Raw genomic sequence first — 19,649 nt, 5'->3', positions numbered from 1 at the left:
TATCCTTCACCTGGTGCGGAGAGCTTGGGGCTGCAGCTTTGGTTCTGTGTTGGTGGAGGTGTATGTGGACGACTTAGGGTGCTGGCAAAGGCATCTCTTATTCCCTCGGCCTGGCTTCGTCAGTGGGTCCCTGATCAAGTGGGTCCCTCTATCCCTTCGTTTCCCTTACCCAAAAAGTGGACGTAATAGCGGATCTTGCCTAATAGCCTTAGGAAAGTTATATGAGCTACTCCACATAAAGCGCTTAGAACAAAGTCCAGTAAGCAGTTAACACTGTGTTATTATTCCTGCTGCACCGAAAACGAGAAATTGCAACTTGCGATTTCAGAACTCCCTCATAATAGCTCTCACCATCTGGAATAGGTTTCCTTCTCTCCTGCTCTTCAGAAAGAAATAAAAACTCACGTCTTGTCTTTAATGGAAACCTCCAGACCAGTGTGTCTCAAGCATTAATGTGCATAGGAGTCACATGAAAATCTTGTTAAAATCACGTTTTTATTCAGGAGGGGCGGGGAGTCAATATTCTGCATTTTAAACGTGATTCAAAGTGATGGGGATGCTTCAAGTGCATTTTGACTAGAAGGGCTTTTTCTTTTTCTTTTCTTTCTCTTTCTTTCCTTTGTTTTTTGGCGGCCCCCTCAGTATGTGGAAGTTTCTGAGTCAGGGATCAAACCTGTGCCACAGCAGTGACCTGAGCCACAGCAGTGAAACACTGGACCTTAACCCGCTGAGCCACAAGAGAACTCACGACTAGCAAGTATCTTGAGAAGTCTCTCCTTTTTCTGAATTCCTTCAGCATGTTTATTTTTTAAGAATTCCTGTAGTGGCACAGGGGAAAGAATCCGACTAGAAACCATGAGGTTGGGGGTTCGATCCCTGGCCTCACTCAGTGGGTTAAGGACCCGGTGTTGCTATGAGCTGTGGCATAGGTCAAAGAGGTGGCTCGGAGCTGATGTGGCTGTGGCTGTGGCGTAGGCCAGCAGCTGTAGCTCTGATTCAGTGCCTAGCCTGGGAACCTCCATATGCTGCGGGTTCAGCCTTAAAAAAAAAGCAAAAAAAAAAATTTTTTTTAATGTTTCTCGGCATTATAGGCTTTTGGGGCCAGATAATTCTTTGTCCTGTTGGTTGTAGGATATTTGGCAGCATCCCAGGTTTCTACCCACTGCATGCCAGTAGCATCTCCATCCTAGTGGTGACATAGTTCTTGTCTCCAGGCATTGCCAAATGTCTAGCACAGTCTATGTATATTTATTTTAAGGTCTAAGGCAATGTCACTGTTTGACAGTCAGCACTTAAAGGCATCACCACAGACTTTATCCTGTATTGTTTGGTTTATTGTTTCCCTGATTAGACAGGGTTCTCTGAATGCAGGGAAGTCATCACATCTCTGAATCTTCTACAGCACCTCTCACAACAACAGGCACCTGCAGGGGCTGGTTAACCATCTAAACTCAAGGCATCACATTGGTATGTGCTATGCATCTAAGACAACCAGAAAGACAGTGCCATGCGCAGAATCCAGAACCTGATAAATAAATGTCAAAGGACAACATGGCCTTCAGAGTCACCAACTGTGGCTCAAGCCTCATGCTTACTCTTTCAGCATCTCACCATGTGTCTTAGTTTGTGAAAAAGCAAATAGAGAAGGGACACTAAAGTGTAACACATTCATTAAACAGTAAACAAGGAATGAAAATAAGTCATTATTTTGTAATATCCTTTGTCTATAGATAAAAGGTATTTCAGAGGTATTAACAATGCAACAATACTCCTGGCTGAAAAAAGACTTGGAGGTCAGGATTCAGGCAAGGCTTTCCAGTGCCAGCAGATGGTGCTAGGAGAACACTTATTCTCGGTGCCAAAGCCAAAGCCCGACCGGTCCAGAGAGAGAGATGGCGTTGTCTTCAACCCCAAAATGTTCACTAATACATGTTTACTTAGCATTGCGCATGTGCCCTGGGCACTGGGCAAGAATTGAGATTTTTTCTTAAATTTCAAAGTAAGGTTACTAAATGAGAATGGGGCATGGCCATTTGCAACCTGAAGAATCTTGGAGTTCTCTTGTGGCACAGGGAGGGGGTTAATGAGCTGGCATTGTCACTGCCATGGCTCAGGTTGCTGCTGTGGTACAAGTTCAATCTCTGGCCTGGGAATTTCCACATCTTGTGGGTGTGGCCAAAAAAAAATTATTCCTTTTAGCCTGTCCTGTCCTCATAGGCCGCAGTTCTCTTTTTTCTTGGCTACTTCAGTTGTGCATCATTAGGGAATGGCTAAATAAATTATGAAAGACTATGCAATTAAATGCAGTGAGGTAGGTCTTTATGTCCCAAAATCTCAGTAGAGAGTATTTTTTTATTTTTCGGCCTGTTGACATCCATCCCCATTTCTTTTCTTTTTTTTTTTTTGTCTTTTTGCCATTTCTTGGGCCGCTCCCATGGCATATGGAGGTTCCCAGGCTAGGAGTCTAATCGGAGCTGTAGCTGCCAGCCTACGCCAGAGCCACAGCAACGCGGGATCCGAGCCGTGTCTGCAACCTACACCACAGCTCATGGCAACGCCGGATCATTCACCCACTGAGCAAGGGCAGGGACCGAACCCGCAACCTCATGGTTCCTAGTCGGATTCGTTAACCACTGCGCCACGATGGGAACTCTCTCCATCCCCATTTCTTGACAGTATCCCATTTCTCTTGTGGACTGATCTCCTTCACTGTGTACATTATTCAGAGGGTGCGGCATCTAATCCAAATGATGGCCCTCCCAACATATAAATTGAAGGGGGTCTCTTTTCAACTCTTCTCACCTCCCCAAAAGACCCTTTAGGGTTCTCTCCTCCAGGTTTTGAATCTTTAGCAGAATGATTATGGAAGAAATGGAAGAGGTTTGGGGCAAGACTTTTTTTTTTTTTTCTTTTTAGGGCTGCACCTGAGGCATATGGAAGTTCCCAGGCTAGGGGTCGAATCAGAGTTACAGCTACCCGCCTACATCACTGCCACAGCAATGCCCGATCCAAGCTGTGTCTGAGAGCTATACCACAGCTCACGGCAATGCCAGATCCTTAACCTACTGAGCGAGGCCAGGGATCTAACCCGCAACCTCATGATTCCTAGTCAGATTCATTTCTGCTGGGCCACAACGGGAACTCCTGGGGAGAGACTTTTAAGGATTTCCACCTACTAAGATCTCCTGGAATTTTCTTATTCTGGTCTTTCTTAAGCCTGGAGGTTCTTCTATCTTCCCTTTAAAACTTGTCTTTCCTCTAAAACTCCTTTAGGCTGGTTAACCAACCAGACTGGTTTCTGTTGCTTAAAGCCAAAGATTCCAAGCTGTAATTCTCCCAAATATTTGGTTACATTTGAAAAAGCAAGATACAGTATAGCGTGTAGGAGTGTTTCACAGTTGTTTTCTTGTGTTTTGTTTTTTGGCTATAAATGTATGTATCAGTTTTGGAAGGGTATACAAGACAGTGTTGACAGGGGTTATTTTGGGGAAATGGGAATGGGGCCTGGAATGGGAGAAAGACATATGTTGTGGTGTGTCCTTTGTTTTTCACATATGCCTTAGTGTTTTTGTTTGATTTTGTTTGTTTTGTCCTTTTAGGGCTGAAGCATATGGAGGTTCCCAGGCTAGGAGTTGAATTGGAGCTGTAACTGCCAGCCTAAGCCACAGCCACGTCTGCAACCTACACCACAGCTCAGGGGAATGCTGGATCCTTAACCCACTGAGAAACGCCAGGGATCAAACCTGCGTCCTTATGGATACTAGTCAGATTCATTTCTGCTAAGCCACAAGGGGACTCCTATGCATTAGTTTAAGAAAGAGCTCTCTGGGCAATTAGGTTCTTGAGATTTGCCTGTTTTAGAAACCACTTGACTACATTTTTTTTTTTTTTAAAGACTCCTTTCAGAACCAACATTTTGTGGTTCTCTGAAATGACTCCAGGATCCCTTTCCTGAAATACTAGGAATAATATTACTTTCCTTACTGCAGTAAATTATTTCAGTATTGGCTGCATTTTGGGATTGCTTGGAATCCTGCTCTTTTTCACTAAAGAGATGGAGCAGTGCCTTCTCAGTAAGGCGAAACCCCCGCACCCCATATACCCGAAAGCGAATGTGGGCTCCGTTTGCCGTTTCCCATCTGCCCCAAACCTCTTTCTTGGACTATGACCTTTCTTGTAGTTGACTTGGTTTCCCGGTTTCCGTGTTGGCTTCCTCAGAGAGTGACATGGGGTAAGCAGAAGGCGGGTGGGGAAAGAGCAGTCTGACGCGCCTGGAGTTGGGGAAGACAACAGGGACAACAGCTTTGGGTCCCAAGGAGACACAAACAAAGGGAGCAAAAGTGGGAGGGGAAAAGGAGGGAACAGGCTGAGGGCAGCAGCCTGCTGAGGGTGGGGGCAGGCAGCGGAGAGCCAGGGTAGGAAGGAGACACGTGTGCCCCGTGGGCAAGTCCAAATGCAAAATGGAAAACCCCAAAACTTTCTGAATCATTTCAGGGATAAATGGAACATCAGTGTTTTCTAGCTTCTGTGCTTCATCAATAACACTTCACTTTACACCCCAAGAAGTCTTCCTCGTTTATAGGCAAGAACTTGCATGAAGGTGTCTGATTAAGTGTTAGGTGAGGTCCTGGGACCTGTTTCCAGACTCTGCTGCCAGATGCACCTCCTGCGCCTGCCTGCCCCCGACCACCCACTGGACTGCTTGCCTGGACTTTCATAGAGGCGATTTTTCCCTAAGGCTCTCTCTCACCTTTGCAAGTGTTTTCAAAGGCCGGGCTCCAGCACATGCTTACAAGGAATATAGATGAGGGACTCTTATAAAGGCGTTTTACCTGCAGCAGTGTAATTACAGGCTATTCACATTAGAGAATCCACTTTATCCTACAGATGTGCTCCTACAGGTTGTGTGTACACAGAAGTCGATTTCTCCACATGGTTAACACTCTAAAATTCCTTTATCTTCATTTCTGCAAAAAGTATACTTTTTTTGGAGTGTCTTTGTGGTGCAGTGGGTTAAGGATCCGGTGTTGTCACTGCAGCAGCTCAGGTTGCTTCTGTGGCACAGGTTCGACCCCCACATGCTATGGGCATGGCCAAAAACAGTATCCTTTCTTCCTCAAACATAACTCAGGAAACTGCACTAAGAACCATGGAAATTGAGGGGCAGGGGAATAGAGATGGCAGCTCTCTACCAGGTGGCAATCTGCAAGAATTTTAGCTCCCGTTTCTTCTCTTGATGTGTAGTTATTTGTGTGCTTGTTTTCTCTCTAGACCAAGCTCCTAGAGAGTAGTAGAAATCACACCTAATTGAGCCGTGATCCCTAGTACTTAGCACAGAATCTGGAAACTCCTCCATATGTGTTTGTTTTGCTTTTTAGGGCCTCGACCACCGTATATGGAGGTTCCCAGGCTAGGGGTCCAATTAGAGCTGCAGCTGCCAGCCTACACCACAGCCACTCGGGATCCTTACCCCACCGAGCGAGGCCAGGGATGGAACCCACAACCTCATGGTTCCAAGTCAGATTTGTTTCTGCTGCAGCAGACAGGAACTCCCTCCATAAGGCATTTGGTGCCTAAAGCCAGATGCCCCGATTCCTACCTCTGTCTCAAGAGCATGAAGGCTTGAAGCAGAGCCACAGCCTGCACCCAGGTCCCAGCCCCTTGAGGACAGCATGGCTGAGGCCTCCCTGAGCAATGCGGTTTCAGTGCCCCTAGAAGGTGGAGTTTCTTTTTTTCCCCTTCCCTTCCCCCAGTAATCCCCTGGCTACTGTCATCAGGGAGCACTAGGACCCCTCCCGGAGCATGGGCTCCCATCCACCGGGCAGAAGGCTTTAACCAGCCTAAGGGAAGGTATCTGGTCTTTCCTCTGGGAATGTCCCTGCAGAACCCACAGCCTCTGCTCCTAACTAAGCAGCCAGATGATCCTTCTAACTCTTTATCATGGGACACACCATTGCAAACGGCCTGAAGAGGCTGGAATGTCATGTTGGACACACGTTTGTCCTTAGCAGGAAGGGAAGCTCTGTTGCAGGACACCACTGCCAAAGAGGTTAAGGGATCCATTCACTGATGTAACTGTTCTCGCCATAATTATTCGAACTTCCGTTAGTTCCATGAGAACAATTTCCTAAGGGGGTGGCAGTGAGGGTGGGGGTTGGAGGGAGCAATTCAACCATAAAGGAGTATAAATATAAATTCTAGACCCCGAAGAAAAATTTGAGGAAACTTATACCCTCGCCCCCAGAAGTTTCCCCTCTGGTAGTTTCCCTAACATTTTGGGTACAGTCGCACTTGTGAGGGAAGGGCCTTCTGGGGCTGATTTTACAGATAAGGTTACAGAGGTGTTTTCCTAACGCAGTTTGGTCAAATGCATGAAGCCAAAGAGACAGGTGTTAATTCTGGAAAAAGTCTTATGTAAAAGAGCTTTTCATTTTTTACCTATCCCTTCGCTTTCTTGAACCTGCAGAAACAAAAGACGTATAATTATTCAGGGAAACTTCCTGCAGATTGAGGCTCATTTATCTAACTTGTTGTTCCCTCTTCCTTAAGCGCCCGTGTGAGCGGGGGAGGGAGACCAGAGATGTCCAGCACTAAACCTTCTCACAGACCAACTTTAATTTGTAACTGTGTGGAAAGGCTGAGCAATAAAAATCCTATCCCTTTGCTGGCTGGGCTACTTTTTGATAGTGATAAATATATTTAATAACAGAACTCCCACTCAACACTTACCGTTTTCTTCTGGGAAAAGCGGCCATTCCTCTTTGCAAAATCAAGACAATCACAGTTGCACATTTTCCCAAATCTTTGGCTGTATTGCAATGGTTGTTTCATTTTGTAATCTCCAACTAAACATTTCCTAACCATGGATTAACAATATAGTTACTGACTGGTTTCTTTTAACAGTATTTATCCAACATAACAAAATAAACTGCAATTTGTTATACTTTTTTTTACAAAACATTTTATAAATATTTTTACAAAATGTATACAAAGCAATTTCAAGTGAGACATACTATACAAATGAAGGTATTGAAGCAAATAAAGCCCACACCACACTGACAGTGAGTGACGCGTCCTCTTTAAGTCAAGTCAGTCTGTAAGGCCTCCCTAATCTAACAAAATCTACTAAATTCTTCACAGCTAAAATAGTTCTTTTTCTTAATTGCCAGTTTAAAATTTGCTTTTATCTTTAGGCAGTACTTAAGGACACAGAAAATCAAACGCTTAATAACAAATTCACGCTTTTCCACAACAACAGAAAGGGGGAAAAAAAGAAAGAAAGAAAATGATTTTTGTTACTGAGTACAAGTAGTTCTAAAACTGAATTTTGACTAAGGAACCTGAACAAGTGAATGTTGGCCATCCCAGGCGGAGCTCTAACCCTTTCCCAGAGGGGCCTGGACATGCGAGTTATGACCTAATCACAGGAGTAAAATACATTTCGTAATCGTCATTCGTCATTATCTAGAATCTTCCCTCAATAAAAAGTAAACTTACATACAAGGACACAAAAATTTACAAGTTTCATTTTGGTAAATTAGGCTCTCCGTTTGCTAGACAGGTGTCAGGGCTTAAAGAACCCTTTCAGATGGTAGATTGAAAAGCTAGGACTGGGGCGGCAGGGCAGAACAGGGCAGAAAGAGAGGTGACAACGTACATGAAGCTTATCTCGTCTTCTAAGAATTCCATTGATTAAGTAATTAATGTAACTTCATACGTGAAGGCTTCTGGGCACGAATTTCCACAATGAGAAGAATTTGATCGGGAGGGACCATCCTTAAGCCTTGCTAGGAATTAGGGGAGCATGAGGCCTAAGAGAAGAAGGGCCTCTGAAATCATGGGGTTCAGGGCAGGGTGTCACCCCAGGGCTGCCCAAACAGAAAGTTCCAACTGGCAACACCAACTTATCTTTCTAATATGTTACAATACAAGAAAAGGGGGAATCCGCAACTTGGACATTGGCACAAGGAAGGAAAACATGGCAACCGTAAAACGGCCCAGATTTTCCAATTTCTATTGGCTCGGGGGCGGGGGCAGGGAGAAGGTGAAGGCTGGCTGTCTTGAAGGGTTTCTTTGTGCAGGGGATGAAGGGGCGGGGAGAGTCTAGGTCTTCTGTTGCTGTGTTTTCTAGGAATCAGAAGCCTTCCTTTCCATCACAGGCCAACCTGGAAAAGAAATGCCCAACATGATGCCAGTGGGGTCGTCCCCATTCTGGGAACGGCCAGAGGCAGATCCTGGCAACGAGTTAGAGGAAGGGCCAGCGAGTGCTCCTCAAAAGCCAGAGAGATGGACAGAGGAAAGGAGAGCGCGGGTGGGCGTGTGCACACCGCAGCCAAAAAGACCTCCAGATCAGAACAGCCCAGACCCACGCACGCACGCACACCTGTACGTATGAGGGTACACACAACGCCACATGTGGCTTTCCCAGTGCTGGGAGATACTGCCGGTTACAATGACATTGAGGATGAAAGTGACAACAGAAACGCGATGGCCTGGGGCAGGTATACAAGAGAGGAAAATGGGGAAAGCTCCCTGAAAAGAAATATAAATAAATAAAGCACTAAGTCACGTTCACGAACGTGGACATGGGCCAAACACAAACCGTGACAGGGCTGTCCTTTGGCTCTCAAGTGGGAATCCCGTGTCTCAGATCTCTCCTCTCGGTGGCGGGCTGGCCGGCTGGCTACCTTTGGTTTGTCTGTGTTTTGGTAATGATCGCTGCGGGGCGGGGGTGGGAGGCGACTACTGTTCTCAGACAACAAGAAGCAGAAACAAGGCCAAAGTCCCCTTAACGTTTAAACTGAAAAATTACAACATAGTTTTCAAATGAAAGTGCTTTTGATGCGCTTGGCTATTTGTTGTGGGAGAGGGTGCGAAGAGAGGTTAAATGAAACAAAACCCAGCAACCAACAAAAACATACGTTGTATGTTGACTAGATCCAATGATAGAATGCAAAACGCTTGTTTTTTTTTCTCAATAGTTAACATATATATGCTTTTACATATATACATATTATATTCCTCATGGCTCTACCCCGGCTTCCCCTATACACTGTGCCTTTTAACTGGTTTCTCTTTGCCTTTATTTAGCCTGGCGAGATTACCTCGAGTCATGCTGTTGCAACTCAGAACAAAATGTTCCCTAGATGAGATTCAACGTGGATATGCGGAAAAGGTGAGGTTTTGCTCTGGGAGCATCAGAAAAGCACTTGAACGATGAACAAGGAAGCCCTGCGGAGCCCTGCGTGCGCGCTGCGGGTGCCCACGCCTGGGCTGTGGGTCCAGGCAGCCGGGACGGACTGCTCAGAGCCGGCTGAGGGGAGAGCCACGGTTCTCCCGCCCACCACAACCCCAAGACACCACCCCCCAAAGCCAAAATTTGGAGATGCAGTGGGATATTTTTTTTAAAAAGTATCTTCTATCAGTCCCATTTGATTTTCTTTAATAAGTCTTGTTCTTTTCAAATGACTTACGATTGTCAGGATTTTACCCAGGGCCAAGTATACTGTGATCTCACTGAGTTACAGTGTTTTCTTTCTTTTTTTAAATAAAACAAACAAAAAAGGACTCTAAGCACTTTCCAAACACTTGAAATGTGTAGGGCCTATCAGACTGCTTTCTAACAAGGATCAGTCTTCCTAAAGGATTTCCCTGTAACCATGACGAGTATTGCTCTGAAACAAAGGATGGGGTCGAGATTAGAAAGAATAACCTGTGATGAAAGATCAAGCAGGCTGGAGACAGGAGACCGTTTCCATCGCTTTTGCCAGGGAAGGATGTGACTTGTCCGCGGGGCGGGCGGGTCCCGGGCCGGGGCGGGGAGGACTGCGGCTATTAACACTCTAGGATGCTATTTACAGCTGCTTCTAAAATGGAGTCCGTTTCTACGACGCCTTCACTGTGGTCCGGGATGAACTTTTCCAGGCAGTTTTCCTGCGAAGCCATTGGAGAAAAGCTGGGGAAGTCTAACTCCACAGAGCCGCTAACCGTGGGGTCACTCTGGGGCTGCCGCCCAGCCTTTTTGAGTTCCAAGATGTTCTTAAACGTTGTCTCTAAGCTCTTCGTGAGCTGGAGATCCGGCTGCGGCTCGCCGGACCCTCGCATGATATCCGTGTGTAAAACCTCATTCTTTGGAGAATTCCTCAGAGACTTGTCCTGGAAGGAGCTGTTACACGTCAGCTCCAGGTGAGAGTCCGCTAGGATGCTGGAGGGTTTGCTCTCAGGACCGTGGTCTGGTCTGGACAAGTTTTTCCGGTGTCCTTCCGGGCCGGGCGAGCACTCGCTGCCTTTCAGGGAGTCTCTCCGGCTGCCTTTGTCGTCGGACGCACTCTGGTACGGAACTGAGCCCATTTTGTCAAATTTCAAGGCTCTGCCGAGGCATTCGTTTTTTTTGGAAATGCTTCCTTCTGCGGAGACCACGACGTGATTAGGCACTAGATGAAATTGGTCATGATTTGTTGGTTCTGCCATGCCTGGTTTGGCTCGGTCTCTGCTCTGGGCCTTGGCCGGCAGATGCACAGAACTGGCTGCTTTACTGCCTGGCTGGTCACTCCTGCCAAACTGCGTCTCAGGAGCAGCTTTACAGGGTTTGAAGGAACAACAGAAATCGGCCTGAAAACCCTCTGGAAAAGGGAACAAAGAGAACATTAATGAAAGAATGAGAGAAGAAGGCCCTCAGTGGGCCAGTGCAAACCCACCCTCTCCAGCCCGGCCCACCCACCGAGTCAGTCTTTCACAGTCAAGAAGGCTCAGAAGCACAATACCTGCAGGGTGGGGGAGGACAAACCTCTTTGAAAAGATGCTAGAGGGCTCTCTTGCTCTTTTTTGTTTTTGTTTTTGCTTTTTTAGGACAGAACCTGCAGCAAATGGAGATTCCCAGGATAGGGGTTGAATAGGAGCTGTAGCTGCCAGCCTATGCCACAGCCACAGCAATATCAGATCCTTAACCCACTGAGCAAGCCAGGGATCGAACCTGAAACCTCATTGTTCCTAGTCGGATTTGTTTCTGCTGCGCCACGATGGGAACCCCTCAACATTTCTTTTATAGGGCGGTGAAAGTATGTGTAAAAACAATATTCCATGAACTATTTTAATGTTACTTGATTTATTATTTGATTTATTTGTTTTCTTCTTAGGGCCCCACCTGTCCATATGGAAGTTCCAAGGCTGGGGTCCAATCAGAGCCGCAGCTGCCGGCCTACATCACAGCCACAGTAACGCTGGATACTTAACCTCCTGAGTGAGGCCAGGAATTGAACCTGCATTATCATGGATATTAGTTGGGTTCATTGCTGCTGAGCCACGATGGGAGCTCCAAGTTATTTGATTTAAAACTTTTTTTTGGCTATGCATGTGGAAGTTCCCCAGGCCAGGAATCAAACTCATGCTACGGCAGTGACAACAGCAGATCCTTAACTCATGGAGCCACCAGGGAACTCTGGGTTTAAAACATTTTAAAGGCTAGAAAAAAAATAAACAGAACTCATTTTTTTTTTTTTTGCTATTTCTTGGGCCGCTCTAGCGGCATATGGAGGTTCCCAGGTTAGGGGTCAAATCGGAGCTGTAGCCACCAGCCTACTCCAGAGCCACAACAACGCAGGATTCGAGCCACATCTGAACCTACACCACAGCTGACGGCAACGCCGGATCGTTAACCCACTGAGCAAGGGCAGGGACCGAACCCGCAACTTGATGGTTCCTAGTCGGATTCGTTAACCACTGCGCCACGACGGGAACTCCTCATTTTTTTTTCTTTTTATGGGCACACCTGTGGCATATGGAAGTTCCCAGGCTAGAGGTCGAATTGGAGCTACAGCTACAGGCCTATACCACAGATACAGAAACACCAGATTCGAGCTGCATCTGAGACCTGCACCACAGCTCATGGCCATGCTGGATCCTTAACCCACTGAGCAAGGTCAGGGATTGAACCTGCATCTTCACAGACACAATGTCAGGTTCTTAACCCACTGAGTCACAATGGGAAACCCAAGAATTCGTTTTTAAAAGCAGAATGTGGGTCAAACCTGGCACACATGCACTGGCAGGAAGCCAACAGGGTGAGAGAATGGTACCTACAAGGAGCACTGCAGTCTACCAGCCTGTGGGCAGGGACCAAGTTTCACTGATACACCCACCCCCGGGGGGCCTTGCACATAGTAACACCATCCACTGAGGTTTAGTTGCTTCTGGGAAGCCTTCTGACTTTCTTTAGTTCTCAAAAACTAGAGAAAGACTGAGAAGTTTGAGTTGACAATGGGAAGAAGAATCATTTAACTGATGCAAACTATTGCATTTGGAGTGGATGGATAAGTAACGAGGTCCTGCTGTGTGGCACAGGGAACTGTATCTAACCACTTGTAATGGAACATGATGGAGGTTTACATGAGAAAAAGAATGTATATTTACATGTATGACTTGGTCACTTTGCTATAAAGTAGAAATTGACACAACACTGTAAATCAACTATAATAAAAACATTAAAAAAAAAAAAGAATCACTTAATGGAATGGAAAATTGCAGTTGGGATTTTGCAGTACACAGACCTACTCAAGAGTATTCATATCTTGCTCGCCACTCTGGGTTTTTATTCCCCAGAATCCAGGATCCACCTTCAGGCCTCCTACCCCAAAGGTTGGTTCAGTGTCCCCAAAGCCTCGGCTCCTGAACCATGGCAGCAGCTCTCCTCTGCTTTTACTCTGAAGTTTCTTACCGGGGTCCACGAGGGCCAGACGCTTGTCCCGGGAGAGGGCAGCTCTCTCCTCCTGGTTGAACATTCTGTCGATCATCACCATCTCAGCAGAGGGATTGATCCGCTGCAAACGAGAGGCTGTAGTCATTTCAGATGCCTTTTTTTGTTTTGTTTTGTCTTTTTGTCTTTTCTAGGGCCGCTCCCTCGGCATACGAGGTTCCCAGGCTAGGGGTCGAATCGGAGCTGTAGCCACTGGCCTACGCCACAGCCACAGCAACGAGGGATCCAAGCTGCGTCTTCGACCCACACCACAGCTCACGGCAATGCAATGCCGGATCGTTAACCCACTGAGCAAGGCCAGGGATTGAACCTGCAACCTCATGGTTCCTAGTCGGATTCGTTAACCACTGCGCCACAGCGGGAACTCCTCAGATGCCTTTTAGCAAGCATACAAGTACAAACATCTCTCTGTGTCTTTGGGACAAAGGAAGCAATCAGAAAGGAGAATGTGGGCTTGGGTTGCAACTGTGGCTTGGATCTGATCCCTGGTCTAGGAACTCCATACGCCACAGGGTGGCCAGTAAGAAAAAAGGAACCAAAAAGAAAAAAAACAGAAAAGGAGAATGTGGTCTAAAGGTTCTGGTCCCATTTTGTTGCATGTATCCTTGCTACATATATAGGATGTACTTTTTTAAAAAAATTGTACTTTTGGGGAAAAGGTAATTTACAACATTGGTACAAACTTCAAAAGGTACTAAAGGAGATGTGAAAGTAAGCCTTCCTTCTTTGCCTCCCCAGCCTCGTGCCACGCAGTTTAATAAACTTCTCCAGAGATACTTTATGTGCACACTCAAATTTACATTCGTCTTTATTTTTGCACAAAAATGGCAGTAACTACACTGTTCTGTACTTTTTTTTCCCTTGGCTAGGCTCTCAGCACAGAAATTCCAGGGCCAGGGATGGAACCGAAGCCAAAGTAGTAACAAGAGCTACAGCAGTGACAATGCCAGATCCTTAATCCACTGAGCCATCATGGAACTCCTGTTCTGTACGTTTCGTATTTCCTCCTAAGAAATTTTCCAATATGTTGGAAATATTTTCTTTCTTTTTTTCTTCTTTTTATTTTGAGGGCGGCACCCTGTGGCATATGGAGGTTCCCAGGCTAGGGGTTGAATGGGAGCTGTAGGTGAAGCCTACACCACAGCCACAGCAACGGCAATGCCAGATCTGAGCTGTATCTGTGACCTATGCCACAGCTTTCGGCAACACCGGATCCTTAACCCACTGAGTGAGGACCCATAATATCCTCATGGATACTAGTCAAGTTCTTAACCCGATGAGCCACAAGAGGAACTCCTGGAAATCTTTTCAAAAGGATGTTTCACTTTATATTGTACTACGCTATAATTATATTTTTTTATTAAGGCTTTCCTTAGAACTATTTTTGGCTGTATAGAATCACATCTTAACTATAAGAACAACAATTTCAGACTTTGATAGTATAATTTTATTTTTATTATTATTAATTTTTTGCTGCAACTGCAGCACACGGAAGGTCCTGCGTCAGGGATCAAACCCGTGCCCCAGCTGCAACCTGTGCCACAGCTGTGGCTTTTTTTTTTTTTTTAATAAATATATATAAGTACTGTCACACTTTGTTACATTGCACTTTGCAGATACTATGTTTTTTGTTTTGTTTTGTTTGTTTTGCTTGTCTTTTTGTTTTATTGCCTTTTCTAGGGCCGCTCCAGAGGTATATGGAGGTTCCCAGGCTAGGGGTCTAATCGGAGCTGTAGCCACCGGCCTATGCCAGAGCCACAGCAACGCAGGATCCGAGCCGAGTCTGCAACCTATACCACAGCTGGATCCTTAACCCAGTGAGTAAGGCCAGGGATCGAACCCGCAATGCTGGATCCTTAACCCAGTGAGTAAGGCCAGGGATCGAACCCGCAACCTCATGGCTCCTAGTTGGATTCATTAACCACTGCGCCACGACGGGAACTCCCCTGGTTTTTTTTTAATTGAAGGTTTGTGTCAACCCTGAGTCAAGAGAGTCTATCAGCACCATTTTTTCAACATTTGCTCACTTCCTGTCTCTGCAGCCCATTCTGGTAATTATCCCAATATTTCAAAACCTCAGCCAACAAAATGATTACAACTCACTTGAAGGCACAGATGAGGGTTAGTTAGCATATTTTAGGAATGAATTTTTTAAATTATGGTATGCACATTGTTGCTTCAGATGCAACACTATTACATACATTGTAGAGCACAGCATAGTGTAAACATAACTTTTACATGCACTGGGAAACCAAAAAGTTTGTGTGAATCACTTTAAAGCGATATTCACTTTACTGCCATTGTCTATAACCAAACCCACAGTATCTCTGAGGTATGCCTGTAAATATATACATTTTAGTAAAAACACATACATACACATATTTATACTATACTGTATACACGATGTGTATAATGTAGTTTAGCTAATCTCCCAAAGTACTTTTTTTTTTTTTTTGGCTGCATCCACGACATGAAGAAGTTCCTGGGCTACGGACAGAACCCACGCCACAGCAGTGACTGGAGTCACAGCAGTGACAATGACAGATTCTTAATCTGCTAAGCCACTAGGAAACTCCCCCAAGATACATTTTTAAAGCTGATCTAAGACTCAAAGCCACTTAAGAGATCAATTTGCTAACGTCTATATGATTTTAGCACTGCTTCTAAAAATCTCAGACAGGTTTGGTCTATCATTTTCTGAGCTATCTTACTCCTTTCTCTAATTATCTAGTGCTTTAAAAACTAATTTTAGTTTTTATTTGGGGGCGATGAGAATGTTCTGGAATTAGGGAGTGGTGATGGGTGCACAGTCTTGTGAACATACTCAAATCCATCAGGTTGTACATTTAGAAAATAAGCGTGATTTTTATGACACATTAGTGATCTCTCAATTGAAAACAAGACGAAACTAATTTTAATGTCTGTCACCACCTCATCTTTTCAGATATTATTCTGAACGATCTTCACCAACAGTATTGCCAGGCCTCTCCCATGTCTTCCAGCTGGTGAGAGGCAGTAGACAGCCTTGGCGTGTGGGTGGGAGTTCGGTGGTCCTAGTCTGCATCCTAGCTCTGTTAGTTACACTGCAAACTTACTGGCCATATAATGTTGGGCAAATTGAGTAACCAACGCCCTAGCTCCTCACTGGGAACCAGGAAAACAATAGCACTGATTGTGGTCAACCATGTAAAGCATAGCAAATGTAGCTGCTGTTGGTATTAGGTACAGTCAAAGATAAGTTTTTTCCTACAATTTTAAGTGTCACTATCTTTTTTTTTTGGCCACACCATTGGCATGTTTAAGTTCCCAGGCCAGGATCTGAGTCCATGGCACAGCAGTGATAGGAGCTGCTGGAGTTACAACACCAGATCCTTAACCCACTGCACCACAAAGGAACTCCTTAAGTATCTGTGCCTTTTAAACTATGTTGGGAAAATGTAATTCCTTGAAGTTTTTCTCTCTGAATTAGGAGCTGTGACCTGTGGAGTTTAAGAAACAAATGTGCCTGGTAGCAGAACTTTACCATGGCGTCTTCCAGAAGCAGGCATCTGTACTTGTTAAGCATAGCTTGGGTCCTTTTTAGGAGCTGAGTGGCAACTGTTTCGAATTCATTGTCAACTTTAAAAAGAGAGAAAGGAAAATAGTAAGAGAGTGCAAAAAACCACCTGGTCTTTTACTGCTTAGGGCCGAAACGCTTTGCTCTTCCATTATTCAAACACGTCCGGCACTATCTCTTCTTGGTTTAGCTCTTCCTCGGTTAATCATCATGCTTCTGCACTGCTTCCCTCACTGTTCACTGGCCTGTGACCTCAGAAACTCATTACAAATTTTTTTGGTTATGCCACAGTATGTGGATGTTCTCAGGCCAGGGACTGAACCCACACCACAGCAGCAACCTGAGCCACAGCAGTGACAACACCAGATTCTCAACCTGCTGTGCCACCAGGGAACTCCAGAAACTCCTCTTTTTTTCCCCCATTTTTCACCCCCCTGCAGTATACAGGCCAGGCCATATCCCAAGCCAGGGATCAGATCCGAGCCACAATTGCGACCTAAGCCACAGCTGTGGCAATGTTGGATCCTTAACCTACTGTGCTGGGCAGGGGATTGAACGTGCTTCCCAGTTCTCCCAAGACACTGCCTATCCCACTGTGCCACAGTGGGAACTCTCTGAAACTCATTTTTTTTTTGTCTTTTTGCTATTTCTTTGGGCCGCTCCTGCGGCATATGGAGGTTCCAGGGCTAGGGGTCGAATCGGAGCTGTAGCCACCAGCCTACGCCAGAGCCACAGCAACGCGGGATCCGAGCCACGTCTGCGACCTACACCACAGCTCACGGCAATGCCGGATCCTTAACCCACTGAGCAAGGGCAGGGACTGAACCCGCAACCTCATGGTTCCTAGTCGGATTCGTTAACCACTGCGCCACGACGGGAACTCCTGAAACTCATTTTAAAACTAGTTTAACTTTACTCTAATTAGGATACCAAAAACATAATGCCTTTAAGATCATCTATAAAAGAAAACCAGACAAGCAGCAAACATCAGAGAATGATCTACTAATTTACGTGACCTAAGCCACCACTTCCTTCCAATAGCAAGAAAACATGAAATTGTTGAGACCGTGAAGTCCTACTGTCTGGGCTGGGAAGACCTGTTTCACGTAATGACACCAACTGGTCTGTGGCATCTCACAAATCATGGTCCTGTGGTCTGTCCTTTTGTGTCTTCAAAGGCCTCACCTTTTCTACTTCACTTTTCTCAGAGCCTCCACATCCCTGTTTAATGTTGGACGTGGCTGCTCTTCCCGGGACCTCCAGGAAAGGTCATGGGGACTGACTGCTGCTCTGATCAGAGACTCGGCTCAGGGAGCAAGACTGGTGGCAGCCGCGGGGAGATGAAGGCAGAGGAGGGCATGACGGGGTCAAGGCTGGGAAGGGTGGTGCGAAGGAGGGTGAACTCGGCTGCAGCACAGCTGGGAGAGGCAGCGGGGCCTGAGGTCAGAATGGGTCAGGTTCTAGGCTGGGATGAGGGACCTTATCGCTATACTTTTTGCCAGTTTCTTGACATATAGCACTGCTTTTTGGGGGCTATGACATCTATCTAATTCCTAAAACGGATAGTAACAGCTAAGGGTATGTATTCTGCTTAAACACAAGGACTGTGACTAAAGCACCATGCAGAGCACCTAGTCCGGGGCTGTCCTGTCTGCAGCCAGAGTCCAAACAATGCTCTGGATTCACTGCCCTCAAGTGTGTCCATAAAATACTCAGATATGTGGGGATCCTGTCACAGAATGTTGAGAATAAGAAGTCACAACCCTGAACAAGGACTGGGAAATCGAGTACGTTGGGGACAAGTTAGGCCTGGCTACCGTCCAGGGCTACATGGCTCTGGCTCTTCCGTGGGGCGTCCCTAGGAGGGCCTCTGGTGTCAGGGTGGCCCTCTGAGGCTCAGCCTGTTTACCTTTCCTCAGGTCCTCCTCCGTGGGCATGGAGCCCTGGCACACGTGGTAGGAGAGCAGCCTTTGCACCGCGTCGCTCAGTGATCGGAACTGACTCTTGTCGGGTGTCACCGCGTGGGCTTGGTCCCTCTGTAACTGCTGGAGAATGCTGTCAAAGAGAAATTGCCAATGTCGCTGTGAAGCCATGGTAAGAAATCTAACCACAAAGGCTATTTGCATGCAAAGACAATAAGACCCACAGGAACGTTAGTATTATAGCAGAGCAGCTCTGCTTTGTTTTTTTTTTCTTCAGTTTTATACTTTGTATACCATGATGGGCTTAGAGTTTAGTCTAGCCATCTCCACGGGGGACTCAAACTATGACCCTGGCCTCCAAAGCACAGTGTTCCCACCAGCCATTCAAGTTCAGGTGCTCACACAGGCCTTGGCAATGCCTGCCCATTGGTCAGCTAAGGTTATGGTAACATTTCTGTTCTCAACATGGGCCTTTATCACACCATGCTTCTCCTCAGAGACCCTGAGGCCAGTCAAAGGGTAAGCGTGGTTGCTGAAAAGACAAAGAACTATTCTCTTTAAGAACAAAAGGGTAGGAGTTCCCATCATGGCACAGCAGAAACGAATGTGACTAGGAACCATGAGATTGCGGGTTCGATCCCTGGCCTTGCTCAGTGGGTTAAGGATCCGGTGTTGCCGTGAGCTGTGGTGTAGGTCGCAGATCAGCTCAGATCTGATGTTGCTGTGGCTGTGGTGTAGGCCGGCAGCTGTAGCTCTGATTGGACCCCTAGCTTGGGAACCTCCATATGCCACAGATGTAGCCCTAAAAAGTAAAAAAAAAAACCAAAAACCCAACAAAGGGGTAAACAGTAGGCTCAAACTACATTTGAGGTACACACACACACACACACACACACACACATAAACACACACATATATATACACTCATGTATATATATATTCATACACACATATATAGGTCCTAATGGAAATATACTATAGGGAAAGATTTTCAAAGTATACTTTAAAAAATATATAGTATTATAACCTGACTTCTGCTGTATATTTGTTGAAGGTTAGGAACTTAGAAAAATGTTCAAAATGGGTCATTTCCGAAGGTAACTCACAAAGCTCCTTTAGTTAGTTGTTTTGCAGCAGGCCTCTTTTGTCCTCCCGAATGACCATCCACCTAAAGACAAAACACATCTCTTATTAGTCCCTTTTGTGGAAAAAATAAGTAGGATACAGTTACACATAAAGGTCACTATGTTTCAAATATTTTCAACTCCGTATTAAGACCAGATTCTAAGAATGCAGAATCTGCCCTGCTGAAAAATGAAACAAGGATGTCCACAGACCTATGTGGCAAAGTTGCGCTGGATCATGATTATGGAAAGCAGTGCTATCAGTTCCTTGGAAGGATGCAGCTTGGACCTTAAGG

The 19,649-nt window shown here is 45.8% G+C and overlaps 1 protein-coding gene across 3 annotated transcripts in view; it reads right to left on the bottom strand.

Moving 5' to 3' along the window:
• Window positions 1-6,789: 6,789 nt before the first annotated feature.
• BICRAL (BICRA like chromatin remodeling complex associated protein) overlaps window positions 6,790-19,649 on the bottom strand; it is a 79,919-nt gene continuing 67,059 nt past the window's right edge. For all 3 annotated transcript variants that reach the window (XM_047797667.1, XM_047797668.1, XM_047797666.1), the window contains exons 8-12: window positions 19,336-19,397; window positions 18,217-18,362; window positions 16,275-16,369; window positions 12,713-12,815; window positions 6,790-10,622 (exon numbers count right to left, since the gene is read on the bottom strand). In XM_047797667.1, the coding sequence (XP_047653623.1) occupies window positions 9,835-10,622; window positions 12,713-12,815; window positions 16,275-16,369; window positions 18,217-18,362; window positions 19,336-19,397 (1,194 nt within the window). In that variant the 3' untranslated portion in view covers window positions 6,790-9,834. The remainder of the gene's footprint in view (window positions 10,623-12,712; window positions 12,816-16,274; window positions 16,370-18,216; window positions 18,363-19,335; window positions 19,398-19,649) is intronic.

The sequence above is a fragment of the Phacochoerus africanus genome, chromosome 9 (assembly GCF_016906955.1).
Source record: "Phacochoerus africanus isolate WHEZ1 chromosome 9, ROS_Pafr_v1, whole genome shotgun sequence".
Taxonomy (NCBI): Eukaryota; Metazoa; Chordata; class Mammalia; order Artiodactyla; family Suidae; genus Phacochoerus; species Phacochoerus africanus.
The sequence above is the reverse complement of the archived record's forward strand: the minus strand, read 5'-3'. Positions and strand labels throughout refer to the sequence as shown.